The sequence below is a fragment of the Sceloporus occidentalis genome, unplaced genomic scaffold, assembly GCF_023333645.1.
Source record: "Sceloporus occidentalis isolate IW3139 unplaced genomic scaffold, rSceOcc1.0.p SCAF_1, whole genome shotgun sequence".
Classification (NCBI taxonomy): domain Eukaryota; kingdom Metazoa; phylum Chordata; class Lepidosauria; order Squamata; family Phrynosomatidae; genus Sceloporus; species Sceloporus occidentalis.
In genome coordinates, this window is record NW_028316981.1 from 241,167,696 (window position 1) to 241,186,498 (window position 18,803).

Below are 18,803 nucleotides of genomic sequence, written 5' to 3' on the forward strand. Positions count from 1 at the left end.
TACATTTTTACAAGTTAATATTTATAATCAAATCATAATGAGAAATACAAACTATAGTATCAAGTTTACCTTTAAAATACGTTCAGCAAAATAAAATTTCCTATTTTTTTTAATATTACAATTTTTAAAAAAAGTAGACAGTATTGATTACACATATACTTTGAACAGATGATCTGTACAAGAGTTTACAAAGCAGTAGATACAAAACTACAGAACAACAATATTGGGACTTAAAAGCAGCAACCCTGAAAAAGCTTTTTCCTCCAGTCTTTTAACAGTATAACTGTCAGTACTAAAACAGATGAATGTTGGGAACAACTTCACTGATAATTGAAAGTTTGAAAAGTTGAATGTAGCTGTGCTAACCAACTTGCTCATATTTGAAATACTTTCTTTAGTACATAGTGTGCAAATTATAGAACAAGAAAGAACTGCATGCCTGTAAAGAAATGTCAAGGCTTAGAAACCAGCAATATTTTTGAGCTTACTTATTGAGCTTTCATGTATTTTGAGACACAGCTTCTGTAATTATTTAGCCAAAAAGCCATCAGAATTCATTCTGATAAAAACATCAAGAACCAGACTTGCCTACAATTAGGATTTTAAGTTTGTGGTAGGTTTTCTCCATGTAGTTCAAAGGAGTTTTGAAATTTCTGTATTGGTGCATGATAGTATTTTCCAAGACGCAGATTGCTCTTCAGATTCAAGCATCAAACTAGCAAGAGCATACAGTGATTATCTGCTTACACAAAAATAAGTTGTTCTATGACATCTACTTTATGTACTCGACTGTAAGTCAACTTCATGTATAAGTCGAGGGTATTGTTTGATATGACGCGTGGATAGGTCGAGGATAAAATCTAGGGGCATGTAACAAAGGATCTAAGGTATGAAGCAAAGGAAAACACTGCTAAAGAACTTACAAAATTCTAGCAGCCATAAGTTTGTGCCTCAAAATAAAGGCTGTATGGAAGAGAGAACAGAGGGGGGGGGGGGGGTCAGTGGATTCCAGGACAGATTACATTTTTGCCTTTCACTCAGGATGGTTCATTTTTTAATAAGCGTTAAAGTACAGTGCTTAACTGACCCATGCGTAAATCCTCAGGTTTTGGGGGCAATTTGACTAAAATTTCTAGACCTATAAATGAATATATACAGTAGTCAGGCAAAGTGAACACTGGGGGGGGGGGCGGGAGGGGAGAATGGTTTCACAGAGCAGCAAATGAGCTTTGCTGTTGAGTAGAATTACCCTTTATCATCTTAAAGAGAAATCTAAGTAAATTTGGGGTGTGTGTGTGATCTTTTTGTTTTTGTTAACTAGTTTGGAGATACCTCCATTTTCCTATGACCATCCCAAGTGTAGTAAAGTCTGAACTTTAGCCCATTTGGCATTCTAACTTGAAGTTGTGGCTGGACACAAGGTAATGCAGGGTTAGATTCTTGAACTTGAAATGTTGGGATACAAGTTAAAATGGGACAGCTGGCATTATGTAATACACCTGGTTTGACTGTTCAAAAGCAATGAGATTTTTTTTTAAGAGCAGGTAGTCCTTAAAAACTATTCTAATAACGTGTGAGGTTTTGGCTTCTGGTACGAACGTTTTGAATTTTTACCTAATTTACTTGAATAATGCCAGTCTCCAATGCCCCCCTTTAAAAGGTTTTTTAATTATACAAAGCCAATGTATGTGAATTTAGTAACTGTATAAATGTGACCCCCTCCCCTTCAACTGGCGCTGGCAATACTTCTGCTACAGTAGTAAGATAAGTATGATGTTACTTATATTTACATTACTTAAACAAATATCAAAATAGAACTTGTGTACAAACATCCAGTTTTTTCCACAGTAGGCACTGAAAATTTAGCCTCATGCTGTACAATGATTAAGTCATAGGTTTCCCTTTTTTTTAGAACCTAAAGATGACTAGTAGCCAATTTCTATTGGAATATTATTGAGTAGATGAACTTAAACAGCCGAAAGCAAATTGTACAACAGGCATTTAAAAGGGTATCAATTGCTGAAAATCCAAGCATGTTTTAAAACTACTGTGAAGACATTATTTGTGAGCAACAACTTTGAAAATGAGGCCAATGCTGTTTTAAGAAGCTAATCTGAAGTTTAGGTAATATTTCTTTGGGTTGATAGCATTTTTCTGAATGGCTGTTAAACAAATGTATATAGAAAATGAGTTAAAATCCTATAGGCAGTCTGGGGGCAGAGGGGGAATATAGCTATTATCCCATGGGCATCTACTCCATTCAAACTGAGTCCTGCAAGAAATCTAAATATAGAATCATGCAGTGATGTTTGTTATCTAAACTCTGGCTCAGTTAGTTTCTCAGTACATGCAAATGCTTGTGTGATGCCCACATTTAGTAAGTATCTTCGCCTTCTACATATTCTAGCATGGAAACAAGGGGTAGAGGTAGTTCATTAGCAATAAAAATTGGGAAATCCAGAGTTCCATAGAACCTCATCAACATTCAACTACATCATGATTGTAATTCAGCATCACTTCCTCTATGGCATAGCTAGCTTTTTTATTAATTTCAAAGTTATGGCACTCTCATAATGTTACAGGCAACAACCTGATGCTGCTGCATCACACTTTTGGATTCTGAGGTGGACAGAATTATTTTCTAGTACAGGCCATTGTCTTGTAGCATTCATTTTTTTTAAATCTATATACACTCGTTCCTCCACTTTTGTGGATTTCATTATTCATGGATTAATATGTTCTAAGAATATCTAGGTCCTCCATCACAACTCTGGTCAACTTTAACCAAAAGTCACACTGAAGCCTAAAGAGTCCTAGAGAGAGCACTCCACCAGGCATTTGTAGCTCATCCAGTGCAATTTTATGGTCCATGTCAGGCAGATGTTGACCACAGAGTTTCTCTGGAAGACCTAGAGATTCATAGAGCAATGTTCTCAAGTAAAAACAGTGTTTTTGTTATTTGTGGTTTTTCCACATTCATGTAGGTCCTGTGCCCCTAACCCCAGTGAATGTGGAGGGATGAGTGTAAATTACTTTTGATGAACAGAGAATTCACCATTTTAAAAACATTTAACAACAACGTTACTTCAGGGGTGTACTATAACTTTAGCAGGATGGGTGGTGGTGAGGTTCAGCAAGACTATCCAGCACTTCACATGTTTCTTTAAAACATGCAGGGATTTTCTCCATGATAGTATTACCAGGCAGCATGGCCAAAGCCCAAGATCTGGTTCAGAGCTCACAGATAGTGACTTGTTTGTAGCACCTTCAGGCTACAACACCATCTCTCTTTGATAGGAGAAAAAAATAACTGAAAGGCAGCCAAGCCATTAAGTGCTATTACAGTTGAACAGTACCATACTACTACAACGATGAACAAGGCAACAGATACAACTGTTAACAGTGCTGCTTGAATTAGTGGTGAGAAAAAAGCATTATGGTTTTGCTATGATTTCTCTTTACAAGTCACAAATGGTAATTTTAGCAGCTCTAGGTATGCTTTCCAATTTCACTACAGTGTGATTCCTGTTGCCACTCCAAGAATTAAAAGTTAATGGGTGAAAAGATTTAATTAGCCCAAAACTGGAATGAAAAAAGGGATACTACAGCAATGCCAAATCACAGTTCAATAGGAATCCCATACAGATGTATATAAGAAAGCAGAGGTCAAATCTCCAGGGAGGGCTAGGAAAGGTGGGTTTTGTTGTAGCTGTAGTATTTTTTCAGAACCCTGTAAAGGTCACTGTCAGGAATGATGCTTGGTACTAGAACTGATGATGAACATTCCACCTCTTTTCAATTCTTAAAGGTTTTAGTGGAGAGTTGCCCCACTATCCTCAGATTCCTTTTATGAGGCACTCTGTAGATGGGTATATGTACTTGTAAATATGCACACACAACACATTTATTAAAAAGGTCTACTTAATTACTGCATTTTATCCAAATTTGCTGAAGGTTTGCAGATACCTCTTTATTCACACATATCTGCACAAGAGAGCCTACTTCAAGGGTGACATTAAAATACAGTGTGCACTCAGGTATTTTTGCAAATGCAAAAAAGTTACATTTTCAGCAGTGGTGTAAAAACAAGAAGAGGAAACCATGTACTGTAAATAGAGAATTCTTTGGTGGATTTAGAAAACAGCTGCAAATGATAAAAATCCTTAAAAAAATATAAGGACAAACGATTTAAGGAATTATGATGCTATGAAGAAAAACGGGGAGCATCTTCCCAGTTTGTCCCACTCCATTTTATGGGAGAAGCTGCCAGGCATAGAAAGCCTTACAGCTAACCTGCCCCCCAAGCCCCAATGATACAGCAGTGAGCAGGAGAGAGCTGATTGCCATCCCATTTTGTACATTAGTATCAGACAGAAAAAGAAAGCTTTTGTTAATAAATGAGTTATTTAGACTCCAGGCTAAAATTTACAGGCCGTTGTCACATTTACATCTGTTAATGCTTCCATAATATAGTCACAATAACTTTGGGTTCTTGCACAAGCTTCTCTATAACTTTTTAAAATTTCAGCTAAAAGTTAAAAGAGACCACATTTTTTAAAGTTTCTCCATTTTTTTTTAATTGAGAGCAATGTCCCTTTGTTCCTCTCTATCCTCTTCAGTTTCAATTGTTCAGCGCAACACAGTTCTGGTTCTTGGGACAGGGGCGCTGCTGAAATGATAAAGATGAAGCTTAAGGAATGTCAAATATGAACATTGTTACCAGTTTAAATTAAGCAAACAAAAAGGGTGGCTGAGGGAGGGCCATGGGCCATTATTACTGCAAACACTGCAATTTGCATAGCAACAAAGGCACAGGCTGCCACCCAGATTACAAATAGTAGAAGACAAGGAAGCTCAGGTTCATAAACAGAAAGCAGTAGGATTAAAGTACCATAAATGTATTTGTTGTAAAGTATCCCTTTTCCTTCTTTCTCTCTGAGGCATCAGACTGTGGGGAAAGTAGAAAAAAAGTAAAGTTGTAAGACTAAGGATTCAATAGATGGCATTCTGCTACTTTATGCAGCTTCTAGTTTAATGAGAGTCAAATGCAACTTACAATATTAAAAGCAGACTGAAATCTTTAGAAAAGAAAAAGGAGTCTTCAAAAGCACACAAAAATACCCCTAACAATAGTGAAAAATACTATTAGTATGATAGCACTTACTGTGTATTTGCTCCTACGCGTCAAGTTTCTTTTAAAGTCCATCCTCATTCCACTCATTGTGTCAACGTAATATCGTGTTCCCTAAACTGCTAACTGTAGCAACAAGGAAGGGCTCTTTCATTTGCAGTATGAGTTTCCATCCAATTTCAAGAGAAAGAGGGGAGGGAGTTACATGAGCACTCTTGAAAACTGCGTTCTATGACCTTAAGTTCCAATCTTAAAAACCGACTAACTTACATTAAATGCATCTACATAGCACTGAATGCTCCATCTTACATATTGATGTCTCTAGACAGCGGACACATCTGTAAAGCACCTTTGCTATTTGGAAAGAATGCCCATGCTGCCACCATGCACCATGTCCAAAGGAGAGCGACTAAAATGGTGAAGGGTCTGGAAACCATGCCCTATGAGGAACGCCTTAGGGAGCTGGGGATGTTTAGCCTGGAGAAGAGACCGTTAGGAGATGATATGATAGCCCTGTTTAAATATTTGAAGGGATGTCACATTGAGGAGGGTGCAAACTTGTTTTCTGCTGCTCCAGAGAACAGGACCCGGAACAATGGATGCAAGCTCCAGGAAAAGCGATTCCACCTCAACATTAGGAGGAATTTCCTGACAGTAAGGGCTGTTCGACAGTGGAACACACTTCCTGGGAGTGTAGGGGAATCTCCTTCTTTGGAGGTCTTTAAGCAGAGGCTGGATGGCCATCTGTCGGGGATGCTTTGATTGAGATTTCCTGCATGGCAGAACAGGGTTGGACTGGATGGCCCTTGTGGTCTCTTCCAACTCTACGATGCTATGATTCTCTGACTTTCCCCACAACTAGGCTGAATGTCTCAATGCATTCTTGCTGTGCAATAAATCTATTAGATAAATTTTAAATAAAAATATAGCCAGCACTCCCTCCTCTTCCTTTTGTGTATCTCTTTTTCAGGCTTTTTATCTCTACAGGCAGTGTGCAAACACTTCAAAACTACTGATAAGCACCAGGACCGCTGCATTCCCTGTTCACACTGCGGATTACATAAGGATAAGATTGCTTGAGAGAGGAAATGTTAATCAAAACTACTTTTAAAGACACCAATGTCCACAACCAGTCTTGTGCCTCTGAAAATAAGACCTTTCAACATTGTTTTATAGGAAACCATTTCCCCATCTCTAGAATTAATTATATGTGCCTTCTGTAGGCACACCTTGCCATCTTTGTATATAAGGTGCAGAGGTTCTTAAGGCCAAAATTGCTTTTTATGTATTACTTCTTTTTTGGCACAATAGATGGGTTATTGGGACACAGTGGCTCAGTGGTTAAGATGCAGATTGAGAATTGCAAGATTGGCTAGCTGGCAGTTCAAGGCCCAAGCACCATGTGATGGGGTGAGCTCCCATCACTAGTCCCAGCTTCTGCCAACCTAGCTGTTTGAAAGCATGTAAAAGTGCAAGTAGATAAATAGGTACCACTTCAGTGGGAAGCTAACAGCGCTCTGTGTAGTCATGCTAGCCACATGATCACAGAGTTGTATTTGAGAATGCTGGCTCTTCGGCTTAGTAACAGTGATGAGCACCTCTTTCTACAGTTAATATGACTTGACAACCTTTTTCAAAGGGGAATATCTTTACCTTTAATAGATGTGTAGGATGATCACTAAAACTTAAAATTTCAAGGAATTAAATAATTTATTTATATTTCCCCGCCTCTCCCATTATTATTATTAACCTTTATTTATAAAGTGCTGTTAATTTACACAGCGCTGTACATACAATATTTTAATTAGATGGTGGATTGAGGTGGAATTACAGCCAAGAAAGAGGCAGGATGGCATAAACAGTGATCAGATGAAACAGAAAAGCCCTAGATTACTTCCTGAATGATCAGACACGCAGCCCCAGTTCCAACAGCTGTCCAACCACAGCTGTCGAAATTAGGCAAAAAATGATTTAAGCTACACTGTTTTGTTAGCTCACTTCAAATCATGGCTTGGAGGTTTATGCAAACTACATTTTCTTGACAGATATCTTGGCAAAAATGGGCTGGACTCCTGTTGGAGTTTTATGTATGTGTAAATACCATCATTATGGGGCTGTGCAGAGAATCCTATCCTGATACACCCAATCCCTACATACCAGGAAGCACCTGCTTTAATCAATGGAGGTTTGTTCCCTATCGATTGTGAAGCAGTGGACTGATGGTCCCACTCCCTCCTGTCAGTGATCTCCAGTGTGACAGGAAGAAACAAGAACCCTCATGCAAGGAGGAGGAGGACTATCATCTGCTATCTGATAGACAGGGGCTATGTAGGGATTGTGAGTGCATAGTTCTAAGGCTGCATCTGCACTACAGAAATAATGCAGTTTGACCACACCTGAACTGCCATGACTCAAAGCTATGGAATTCTGAGATTTGCCATTTGTTGTGGCACCAGACTAAATATCTCACAAAAATAAAAATCCAAGAATTCCATAACACTAAGCCATGGCAGTTAAAGTGGTACCAAACTGCATTATTTATGCTAGGGAAATACAGCCTAGATTACATATTTGTAACTGCCCAACAGGATTCCGGCTATCTACTAGAAGAGACCTAGAAATAGAGGTAGAAGTGAGTGAGCTTACTGTTTATTTCCACTTCTCCAAACTATGGTTTGAAAGTATCTGCACCACAGAATTAACGCAGTTTGACACCACTTTAACAGTCATAGCCTAATGCTATAAAATTGTGGGATTTGTAGTTTTTACATCTGACTCAGAAGACAGCCATGGGGCTTAATGTGGGGCCGCATGCAGCACTCAAGCTGTACTTTGCCCACACTTCTTGTAGAAATTACACTAAGCAGTTCTTAAATATCAAACAAAATTTACTACAAGTTGTGCCTGGAGTAAGGCTAGCTAGACCATTCTCAAGTACAAAGCATTCTCTTTGCTCTAACAAATTCAAGACAGCTTACTTATCTCTCCTCCTTCCCATTTAAAACCTGAAGTATAAACCTTGCAAGGTTATTCAGCGTAGAACAGAGTAACTGATCATTCATCAAATTTCATACTTCAGGGGGGTCTAGAGCAGCTTCTCCTACGTCCTGGTTCAACATTGTAATTACTCTACCAAACCTTTTCCCCTTAAACTGTTTCAGGCAGTATTATTGGGCCATCAAGGGTTCCCCACTCTCCCTAGAACAGGGAGTAGTGACATATTCTAGCAGGAGAGCAAAAAGGATAATCATCCCTTGCTCGAACATTTCAGCCTTCACAACAGGCCAGAGGACTAGGCTTCAATTATGCCATAATGATAAAGTACAAAATGCTTATAAACCAGCAAGTATGAATGTCAAACACAGCTTCTGAAAATCTGCAGATATTTGCTAGTTATTTAAATGGCAGTGCTTCCATCGTCTGTTAAAGAAAAAAATTGATAAATAGCACTTTCACAATACTAAAGAATAGGGCCACAGTGTTGGTATCCATTAAGGACTATGTAAAATTGGCAAGAGGGGCAACAGTGAGGTCCATGGGTCTTATGCAGCCTTTGAATGGTGCTCTTGTGTCCTTGGAGACACCCATACCTTTTTAATTTTTTATAAAAAAGAGACACAGAGAATTGTGCCTTCAGAAGCACCCAGGGAGTGTGACTTTCAGCTAAAACAATGTCCATACTCCCACATTTTATGCCCCCTGCAACTTCCTGAAAACTACAAGTGCTCTTATGCCCACCTCTCCTTTCAGCCGAAACCCTAAAAGTGCAGCCTGTGGTGGTCCAGGAAGGAGGAAAATGGGGCTGTTGCGGCTCCACAAACCCCTTTGGCACCCATCCCTTGTGTACAGAATTAGATTTTGTTATTCAAGCTTCGGTCTTAATTTTCCACTTAAATTTGGATATAAAGTTAGAACCAAAATTGACAAAGTATTGTGTTTAAGCAATTAACCACAATTAAAAATTAAAAATTATAAAAATTGTATGTACAGCGCTGTGTAAATTAAAGCGCTTTATAAATAATAATAATAATAATAACAACAACAACAACAACACTTTTAAAGTTCTATTTATACATTAGCCAGTCACTTTATCTTTCCAACTCATTAGAGAGATTAGTCCAGGTCTCCTCAGAGAAGGGGTCCATTTTGGCTATAGTCCATCTTGGCTTAATAAGATTTACATCTGCATGCTCTCTCTCCTTACATTGCCTTTTCCCTTCTTGGTACTGTCTCACTGACATGTTTCTGGGTTATTTAAGCCAGAGTTTACTATTTGGAAGAAGCCAGAAACATTACAGAGTGCCAAGAAGAGAAGAAGGAAACGCATTAGGCCTTGTATATTTTGCCTTAATAAGCAGTATGACTGAACCAGATTTAAGTATGTATGTGTAAGTGTATGTGGCAATTCAAAGATTCTGCAAGGATGAACAACTGTGAGATGACAACACAAATTATAAAAAGTACTGAAGAGCAAGAACTCCAAATATGGGTACATTAATGGTTACTGCAAAGCTATTCAGAAAAAAATATATCTGTAAAATTAGGATGTTCACAGAATCCTGAAAAACACTGCTTTGTGCATTTGAGTAAACAATTGTGAAAGTACTGACATGCCGGATCATTCTGAAATAAGCACAAATCATTTAAAATTAGTACTCCTCAGATCTGATTTCCTTGATGTTTTAAGAAAAGAGATTGAAGAAAACTACTCCCATTGAGTAAAAATGGTTAATGGTTTCCTTTTTTGCAAACACACAGCATGCCTGGATAGCTTACAGCTATATGCTTACAGCCAAACTATTAGCAGAAAACATTACAATTTCATTACAAAGGAATGAAGACCTCAAAATGCAAATACAGACTCTCACTCTTTCGAGGCACGGTTAATCTCTCAAGAAAAGACAAATCTTTCCCTAGCCAGGGTAGTTAGTTGAGGGCAGAGGATAGAGAAAATCATATCTGCATGGAAATGATTATATGCACTTACATCTCTTTCAATGAAATAATATTCCAGGAAGTTGTCAAACTAGTGCTGTTAACTTGGCTAAGGAAATTATAGTCACTTAAATGTTTGAATTTTAATTAGCTGAACTGGTTTAACTGATCTCTATTTATTTCATTCCTATACTGCCTTTTTCTCAAAAAGGAACTTAAGGGAACTCACAGATATAATTGTTAAAAAATATTACTATTATTATTTATTTTAAAACAAAATTACAGCTAAAAACAATATAAAATGACTAAAACATGCAAAAGTTCATGCAATTTAAATCTACAGGAACTTTTTATACAAGGCAAAATGATAATTATAGAGGAAAAAACCATAAGCATGGTCTTTGAAGAAGCATTTCACTTTTACATGGGACTGAATGCCTCTTCTAAGGAGATGCTTGCCATCTACTGTTTTTATAAGCACTTTCTAAAAGGTTCTCTGACTAGGACCCCATTTCAGTCATATACAATATTAAAAACACTGATTAAGTGCTGATTAAATACTTGTTGTAATCCTGTGTCATAACCAAATTATTTACTTTTTCCAATAAAATACTTGTGAAATAGAAATTAAAATGTATTACCTGCACCTGCTTGGTTCTTTACCTTCTTTGCATTTATCTTAAAGGATAATTTATTTAATTCTCTTAAATGTTTTTTTTTTTATGGGACTGTTTCTTAAGATCCCTGTTTAAAATCATTTTATAAGGAAGGTTAATAAACTGAAAGTTTGATAGAACTGCTACCACTTTCTTCAGAGTGTATGCTAATCAGAATTTATTTACCTTAAGTGGTTCTGATCTCCACACAGTTCCAGTAAATGTGCACAAAACACTTTCACTCAATTGAGATGCAACAGTAAATTGCTATGTACCATTACACATGTCAACACTAATCCTCCTTGGTTTCAGGCATTCTTCATTATCTCCAGGAACACTAAGGAAATCAGAAGCATCCACCTCCAGAGTTCAAACTCAAGGGAGTTTTTTATTTTATCAAAACTAGGGAACTTTGGTTAGTTTAAAACAGGAGAAGAAATGTGGCTCCCCTGGCCATTTTACAATCCTGTCAAATCATCCATATTAAAAATAATTCCCCTGAATTCTGTTGAGCATCTGCATCAACCATGTAATTCAGCAAGCAACTGAGATAAAACCAAATTTAAAGCAAGCATTTTGCATGTTTCAAATGATTTGCACTGATTTTCCACTGAACTCTGGTGGCAAACTCCACTGAAAGCGAGCAAATGCTCACTTTAAGTTACTTGTTCCAGTGAATACTGTATTTAAAGCAAGAAAAATACATATTTTAAGTGAGCCCTTTCCCAGTTGCCACCAGATTTTGGTCGTGGGGATGGGTGTGTAGCCTTTGGTGGCTAACGGGTTGAGGAAGGAAGACTTACACAAAGTTAACCATCCATGCTTTAAATGACAGTTTATTAACAAGGCAGAATCATTTAGTTACAGGTTAAATAATGGGTGGAATAATGGCACATGGAGCCTTCCCATGTAGCTTCTACCACAGCGGTTAAGCTCTGAAAAATGTTGGTCCCTGCCAGTTTAACAGCAGTATGGAGTTGGGGTCAAATGCTGACACAGCTATTCATTTTATTTCTGAACATTTTTATACTGCTCTTCATTTAGAAAATTTCAAAGTGGTTTGCAATAAAACAAGAGACAGCAAAGCCAATTGCTAAAAATAATAAAACCATAATAAATGAAAAGGAGAATTTATTAAAAAGTGGTGGTCCTGCCCACTTTTAGATGGAAACCCAATATCTCTGACAAGGAGCCTGGAGAATATTGTTTCCAAAGGAATGTAGCTCTTGGGCTGAAAATGCTCCCTCCTCATGATTTAAACTAGCCAGATTTCCCTTAGTTCAAAAAGAATGAGAAAGCCAACCAGGAAGTAAATGCTCCTGATCTTACAGATGTGTTAGAGGAGGAGCAGGGAGCAGCCAAGTATTCACCATCATGAGCCTAAATTATGGTTTAGCATTATCTGTTTCAAATCTGTTTATCTGCATCAAAAGTGCAAATTTTAGCTTTTTCAGATATTTCCAATTAATAATGTCTAAATTTCAGGAGAATAATTCTCACCTTTTGAAACTGCTTTTTCTGGCAGTAGACCTGGTGGTTCTTTTAGTATGGCCTGCATTGTCAGAAAGGCTAGGTTCAGACTGTTTACTTTTCTGAACACTGGATTGCAGAATTACTCTGAAAGAGTAGAAGAGAGAAGTTATATAAAACAAGCTGAAAGGTATATACAACGAGAAGAATGATATGGCATTATGGATTTTCAAAATGATGCCTAAAATAAGATTATTTTGTCAACAGATGTTTATGGTCTCTTCTCAGTGGCTGTGTGGTAGTATCTGAGCATTAAATCTCTTTATAGTTTTCTATTCAAACCATTGGTTTGTCCAGTTCTGTACTCTTTTTGCTTTGGCTTAGGTTTTTGCTTCTGAAAGGGAGAAGAAAAGGTTTGATTTAGGTCTCTTCCACAAGTAGTGAAAGGAGCTTTACGGAGATCAAGGAGAGATATTCAAAAGGTGGAATATTCCTCATCAATGGAAAGTGGAAGATGAATTATAGAGAGAAAAATCCTGAACGTCTCAGATAAGACACCCAATATTTTAACTCTTATTCCTCAGTAATGGGTGGAGAATAATCCACATACCTTACCACATAAGTCTACCTCAACAGTTAAAATTAGAGTTTTTCCTGGTCTTGGAGATGTCAGATCTAGCTACAGTGACACATGCCCTGATGACACCTTGTTTGCATTACAGAAGCACACTCTACATAGGGTGCCTTTGGGAAGCATTCAGAAACTTCAGCAGGTCCAAAATACTGAGCAGAATTAGTTACAGGGAATATATAACTCCACATCCAGGCACAATTCAAAATGTTGGTTATGACCTATAAGGTCTGAGTCCAGACTCTTTAAATTCTTTTAAATTGGTGCTGTTTTTAATAGGATAATATATTTTATACTTTTGGTTTTTTAAAAAAAAAACACCCCTGTTTTAAAATGTAATTTGTTTCTATTGGTGTTGTTAGCTGCCTTGAAACCCATACTGGAATGGGGAGACATAAATAAAACAAATATTAAAAAATAAATATGCTGCTGTCGACACTGGCAAAAAACAATCCCATTTCTGCTTGAAATAAGACAAAGGTGCTTCATTGCTCTGACACAATGAGATAGTTTGAATGTTGAGGACTGTCTCAGCTTGCTCCTTTTAGCAATTATGTTGACAGGAAGTATGTTTCTGTTCCAGAGAAACATCCCTGGAAGGATAACTGACAGATGGCTATGGCTTTTTCTTTTATTGCTGAGGGCTGCCTCGGTGCATTCCTGCTAGTAATTAAATTGGGATGGGCAACTGTGGGAGGCTAGGGGGCTGCATTAGCCCCAATGGCAAGACCTTGGAGAACTGCACCTGCACACTCAGCTCCCTCATTTAAAAAAATAATCAATTTCTCTTTTGCACTAAAATGTCCCTGAATGCTATCTGCTGGGTGCAGGTAGCATTTTCACCATGCTTTTAACCTCTTTGATAATTTTAGGCCCAGGGGAAGCCTTGTTTTAACAACAGAGACTTCATGTCACTTTTTATTTTTAAAAGGCCTTTCCTGGGCCTGAAATGACCCAGGGAGCTAAAAACATGGGCCCATGTTCTACATCATTTATTTAATTACATATACATTTACAAAAGTAACATCCTGGCTTGACACCCCACCCCACCCCAGTTGCCAACAACCTCTTTACCAACAAAGAAAAAGTTTGCTACAGCACTAAGCACCCCAGATGTTTTTTAAATGAGACTTGAGCATACATGGATTTTGTTATACACGAGGGATCTTGGAACCAAACCCCAGTGTATAACAAGTCTCCACTGTAACACATTTCTCTCCAGAAAAGAGTCACTGGAAAGGCAGTTGAAGATCATAAAACCAGGAGTGGGCAGCTTGTGTATTTTTATGCATTGCTGTTCTAATGTCCATCGTACCTAATCACTAAAGCTGATTATGTGGGATGATGGGAGTTCCATTCCAACAAAAACTGAAAAGTAATGCACTGCCTACCCCTATGTTAAAATTTCCAGCTATAGCACTTCTCTCCTTCTCTACAATTTGGAAATGTGCACTATTGAAGTAAGTAATATCTACTGCAGGACTGCAATTGTGGCACCAAATGTGAAGGAAAAGATAAGTTTAGTTGTTCAATTGAATTGTCCCTTTTCTCTGTAACATGTGTGCCTCTATCCTCTAAATCATCTCATTAGATTGCAGTGCTGTTCATCACTGTCACAAGCTAAGGGAAGAAATGTGTCACCAACTTCCCTAGGATTGAATTCATTCATATTTTCAGTACAATTATGCTGGTGTGTATATGGTCATTTTAAAATACACTGTGTTTTTAAAATATATGTGCTGGATGTGCTACTTTCACATAATAACATTTAGAATACAATAATGGGCTGAAACTAAAGTTCCCCTTAAATTAGCCTTAAATTATTATAGATATTATCTTAGTTAGCCTAGTTTTTTTTAAGTGAACGTATGACATATTACACCCCTGAGCACGAAGAAAGTTCAGAGCTAAGGGTTAAAGCAAGACACAAGTTGTTTAGCATGCAGCAAGATCTACTTAAAAGGAGAGCCTGTAAAATGTGAACTATGCAGACGTATCATAAGGAGTCCAATACACCAGATTTCTCAGATTTCCCCAGTGAAATCCAAGAGACATTGGCGGATTACAAACCGCCATATAGTATGCAACAAGCGCGTACTAGGGTTAGGAAGGGGTGGTGCTTCCACACCCCCTAACCCTAGTACGCGCTCCGTGTGCACAAAATAGTGGCGGCCATTCCACACGGCCGCTGCCATCTTGAAGTAGCAGACGCGCTGCGTCCACACATCGCACCCCAGAAATGACGCCGCAAGCGCGCAGGTAGTACCTCACGGCGTTTCTTCCGGGGCCTGAGAAGGAGCACAATTTCCATGCTCCTTCTCTGCAGCGTCTGGGAGCCACGCAGTTTAAAGGCTGCGGCTCCCGGGCGCTGTAAGCGGAGGCGGAGCCAGACCGCCACTTTTCGGTGGTCTGTAACCCGCTATTGCATTATTCTGTTCTGCAAACTACTTCTCATTAACTTTCTAAAGCAGAAAGATACAATTTAGATCTGTACAGAATACCAATTACAATCTAGAATCTAACTGTGTCCAGTTTTACTCTACACCTAAGCGGAACTTAGGTACAGCCTGCCTTTCTTGCATCCCACGATGCAAGAAAGGCAGGTTATAAATCAGATAAGTAAAAAATAAACTGATGGCTTAATTTACAGTTCAGCCCTATGCATGTTCCCTGGAAGTAACACCAACTATTTTCAATGCCCCTTAGTCACAGGTAAATGAATGTACATTTACATTCTCAAATACTTGATGTCCCTCAGTGCACACCATTCACAGATTTTCTTACTTATCTGAAACTCAACAACCAACCTAAATAACATGCATAAAGTAGCTACAAACTATTCCAGAATTGATCAAGAACCCCAAAGTGACCAAACTCCTTTCACACCAACATGGAAGCACCACTCACACATTCAATACACACACACATGTGTGTGCGCGCGCGCGCACACACACACACACACCTTTGTCACTGTTTTTTCTGAACAGAGTATCCAGGACAAAAATGGAAGACAGAACATGAGAGAGAAAGCAGAAAAAAGGAAACACTGTTTCCTATAATTGTTTGCTGTTTGCAATGGGGAATTCAAAGGCAATTTGAACTCATTTGCTATAACCCCCTTTTTTCTTTATAAAAGTAGGCAAAGAAGTTAGATGTACTCTTGCAAAAAGAAAAGAAAAGCCAGTAGAAGCTTGGTGCATGAGTTTATGTAAGAGGTGAGAAGGTGAGCTACTGTAGAGAATGTAACAGGGGCACTTACACAGTGGCTCTCTCAAGGGAGGTCCTGGTGGACCTACGTTCTTAAACCATCTAGACAGAATAGCAGGTTGGGAAGAAGGGAATCACACAAAATCCACCAGATGACAATGCTACTCAGGATAGAGACCAGCATAGCTAGGAGACATCTAAAAAGGGTAGGGAGGAAGAGATGAACATGAAATCAAAGGGGAAAACCAAGAATTTTAGAAATGTATGGTACATTTCAGCCAGTTGCAGTTTAAAATGAAAAAAATGTTTATCTATGTTCACTAGGAAATATACTTTCTGCTCTCTGCTCAGATGCCATGCTGTTCTTTAAAAGTTTGTTTAAAGGGAGAATATTTTCTCCTTCCTTTAATTTGCAGATCACCTACTACCTAAAAAATTGCCTCAATAGAAAACCAAACCTAGAACTGTTACTGTATTTTAAAAAAATATTTACTGTATTTTAAAATAGAAAACCCAACCTAGAACTGTTACTCAGAAAAATATTGTTAACTGCTTTATGTAGGAGGATCAATAGATGAAAATACTTTTGCTTTATTCATATAGGTGTAGCTAATCTAACACCAACACACAGACACACACAGACATGCTTTATATAACACACATTACAGAGGAATTATACTTTATGCAGAACATAATATACCACTAGATGGATGTGTTGTTTTCCAACATTCAACACTGTATTTTAAAAACATGGCATACATTTTACTAGATATGGCTTTTCCCCAAATCACACTACATATGCAAAGGAACATTTTAACCATAAGCTTTCACACACAAAGGACAGAATTCACCCTAGCACAAGCAATGTACTTTGACAACAATTGTCCTAAGTACTGAACAGTTAAAGGCAAAGATCTTGAGTATGAAAACTAATCTATGAGAAGCGGTTAATGTAGGTGCCTCATCTTTAAAAATACTTTGTGACTGAGAAGCTTTTAGGAGTTCATATAATGCCAACACTAAGAACTTTGTGGTCTAGCTGATAGGCTTATTCAAGTAAGGAATGGGTACCTTACTGTGGCAGGGAAGAGGAGGCGCTGATGATAAGAAAACTAAGCAAGAGGTGAATATAGTAAAGCAATGAAATAGCATAATACTACTTTACATTACATAAAAACATGCCTCAGTCAACCTTTAAGAAAGTGACAAAAAGGTTTTGACATTTACAAAAGGAAAGCAAAAATAACTTACGTTAGTGGAACTGTGTTTGATTTTGTTTTCCTTTTACTTTTCAGAACACGAAGCTTATCTCCTTGTGTAACTGTGCTTGTGTCTTCTTCATCACTGTACTGTAAATAAATGATATACTATTGGAATTATTTATATCAAACTTTAAAATCTTACTACTGAAACTACTATCCTACCCCATGGATGAATTACTGAACTTTTTTTTTTTTTGCCCAAAATGTCAAGAGACTTTATGAAACCTTTCCCAGCATTTTAGTGTATTTATCTAGCAGTTAACACAAGTGTCATAACAAGAGAATGAGATGGTGGCATATAGAAGAAATCCATAGTACCAGAAAGAGGTATTTTCAGAAATTTAGCCATGTGAATCTTTACCTCACTTGTAGAACAGCTTGTTAATTAGTTGCATATTTCCCCCTACTCTGTGAACACATATCAAGAATACAAATATAAACGAACATACAAAACCACTTTCTTTCTTTTTTTGCTTTATTATGCCCACAATTTTATAACAACGTTCTAAAATTTACAACAGCACAACATTCGGAAGATTACCGGTTCAGAATCTTTACTGCTGATGTTCTGATTTTTGGAATCATTAATCGAATCATTAATCGAATCATTAATCGAAATGTCATCTACTCCTGAAAGAAGTTTTGTAACAGTAATGCTGGGGGTTTTCTTTAACTTTTCACGGTAAATATCACCTTCCAACCAAAGTTCAGATTGTTTCCTATTAAGGGAAGAAAATGTGTTAAAAAAAATCCACTGATTCATATGATTATGAGGTAAATCTAATTAATTGTTCATCCTACCTAAAGTAGATTCATTGAATTATTGGGACTCTGGTATATCAACACTTACCTAAATTGGGACTGATACAACTCTCTTTAGGATTTATATTTTAATTTAGCCCTAAAATTATAATCCAATCCAGCATCTTAATGAGGGTGCATTTAAAAGTACACCTGCTTTTGTGCAAACTCAGCTTTGGTATAAAATAGGCCTGAAAAGTCATGAAGTTTATCTTACTACATAGGAGATAGTGTGGAAACCTACTGCTGAAAATTACCTTTATCCACTTTCATTGGCAGAGGGCTCTGTTGGTTCAAAAGTCAATCTGTGAGAAGGGTGCTGCTGATAGAAACCATGGTTACTAAGAATAATGCAATTTCCATTTTGGGAATTTTATTGGAAGGCTGAAGAGAAATTCCAGATAGCTTTGGTGGGGTTTTTTTTGGTTTAGAGTAACTGTATGTAGTAATTATATTTCAAGATATCTGGTGCAATTACAGACTAACTGAAAACCATGCAGAATGGCAAACATGCTCTGACTGCTTTAAACATCACAATAAGCCAGGCTTATGGGCAACCCTGGTTTTCATCCATGAGCAGTGTGATTATTCCATGCTGCCAGTGAAAACTAGATAAAACATTGACCTTGTCTCTTTCCCAAAAAAGCCATTGTAATTCCCCAAGGTTTATTCTGAGATTATTTCTTTGGTTTATGGGGTAAGAGATAAGT

General features: G+C 37.6%; 1 protein-coding gene across 12 annotated transcripts in view; it reads right to left on the reverse strand.

The window, feature by feature from the left end:
* Window positions 1–6: 6 nt before the first annotated feature.
* The window catches only part of CDC14B (cell division cycle 14B), a 66,577-nt gene continuing 47,780 nt past the window's right edge, over window positions 7–18,803 (reverse strand). For 2 of the 12 annotated variants that reach the window (XM_089490956.1, XM_089490999.1), the window contains exons 11-15: window positions 17,834–18,011; window positions 17,282–17,379; window positions 12,223–12,339; window positions 4,892–4,948; window positions 7–4,669 (exon numbers count right to left, since the gene is read on the reverse strand). In XM_089490956.1, the coding sequence (XP_089347082.1) occupies window positions 4,630–4,669; window positions 4,892–4,948; window positions 12,223–12,339; window positions 17,282–17,379; window positions 17,834–18,011 (490 nt within the window). In that variant the 3' untranslated portion in view covers window positions 7–4,629. Of the gene's footprint in view, window positions 4,670–4,891; window positions 4,949–5,164; window positions 5,279–12,222; window positions 12,340–16,082; window positions 16,228–17,281; window positions 17,380–17,833; window positions 18,012–18,803 lie in introns of those variants that run through there. The other 10 variants (XM_089490982.1, XM_089491006.1, XR_016277377.1 and 7 more) reach the window with 9 other exon arrangements.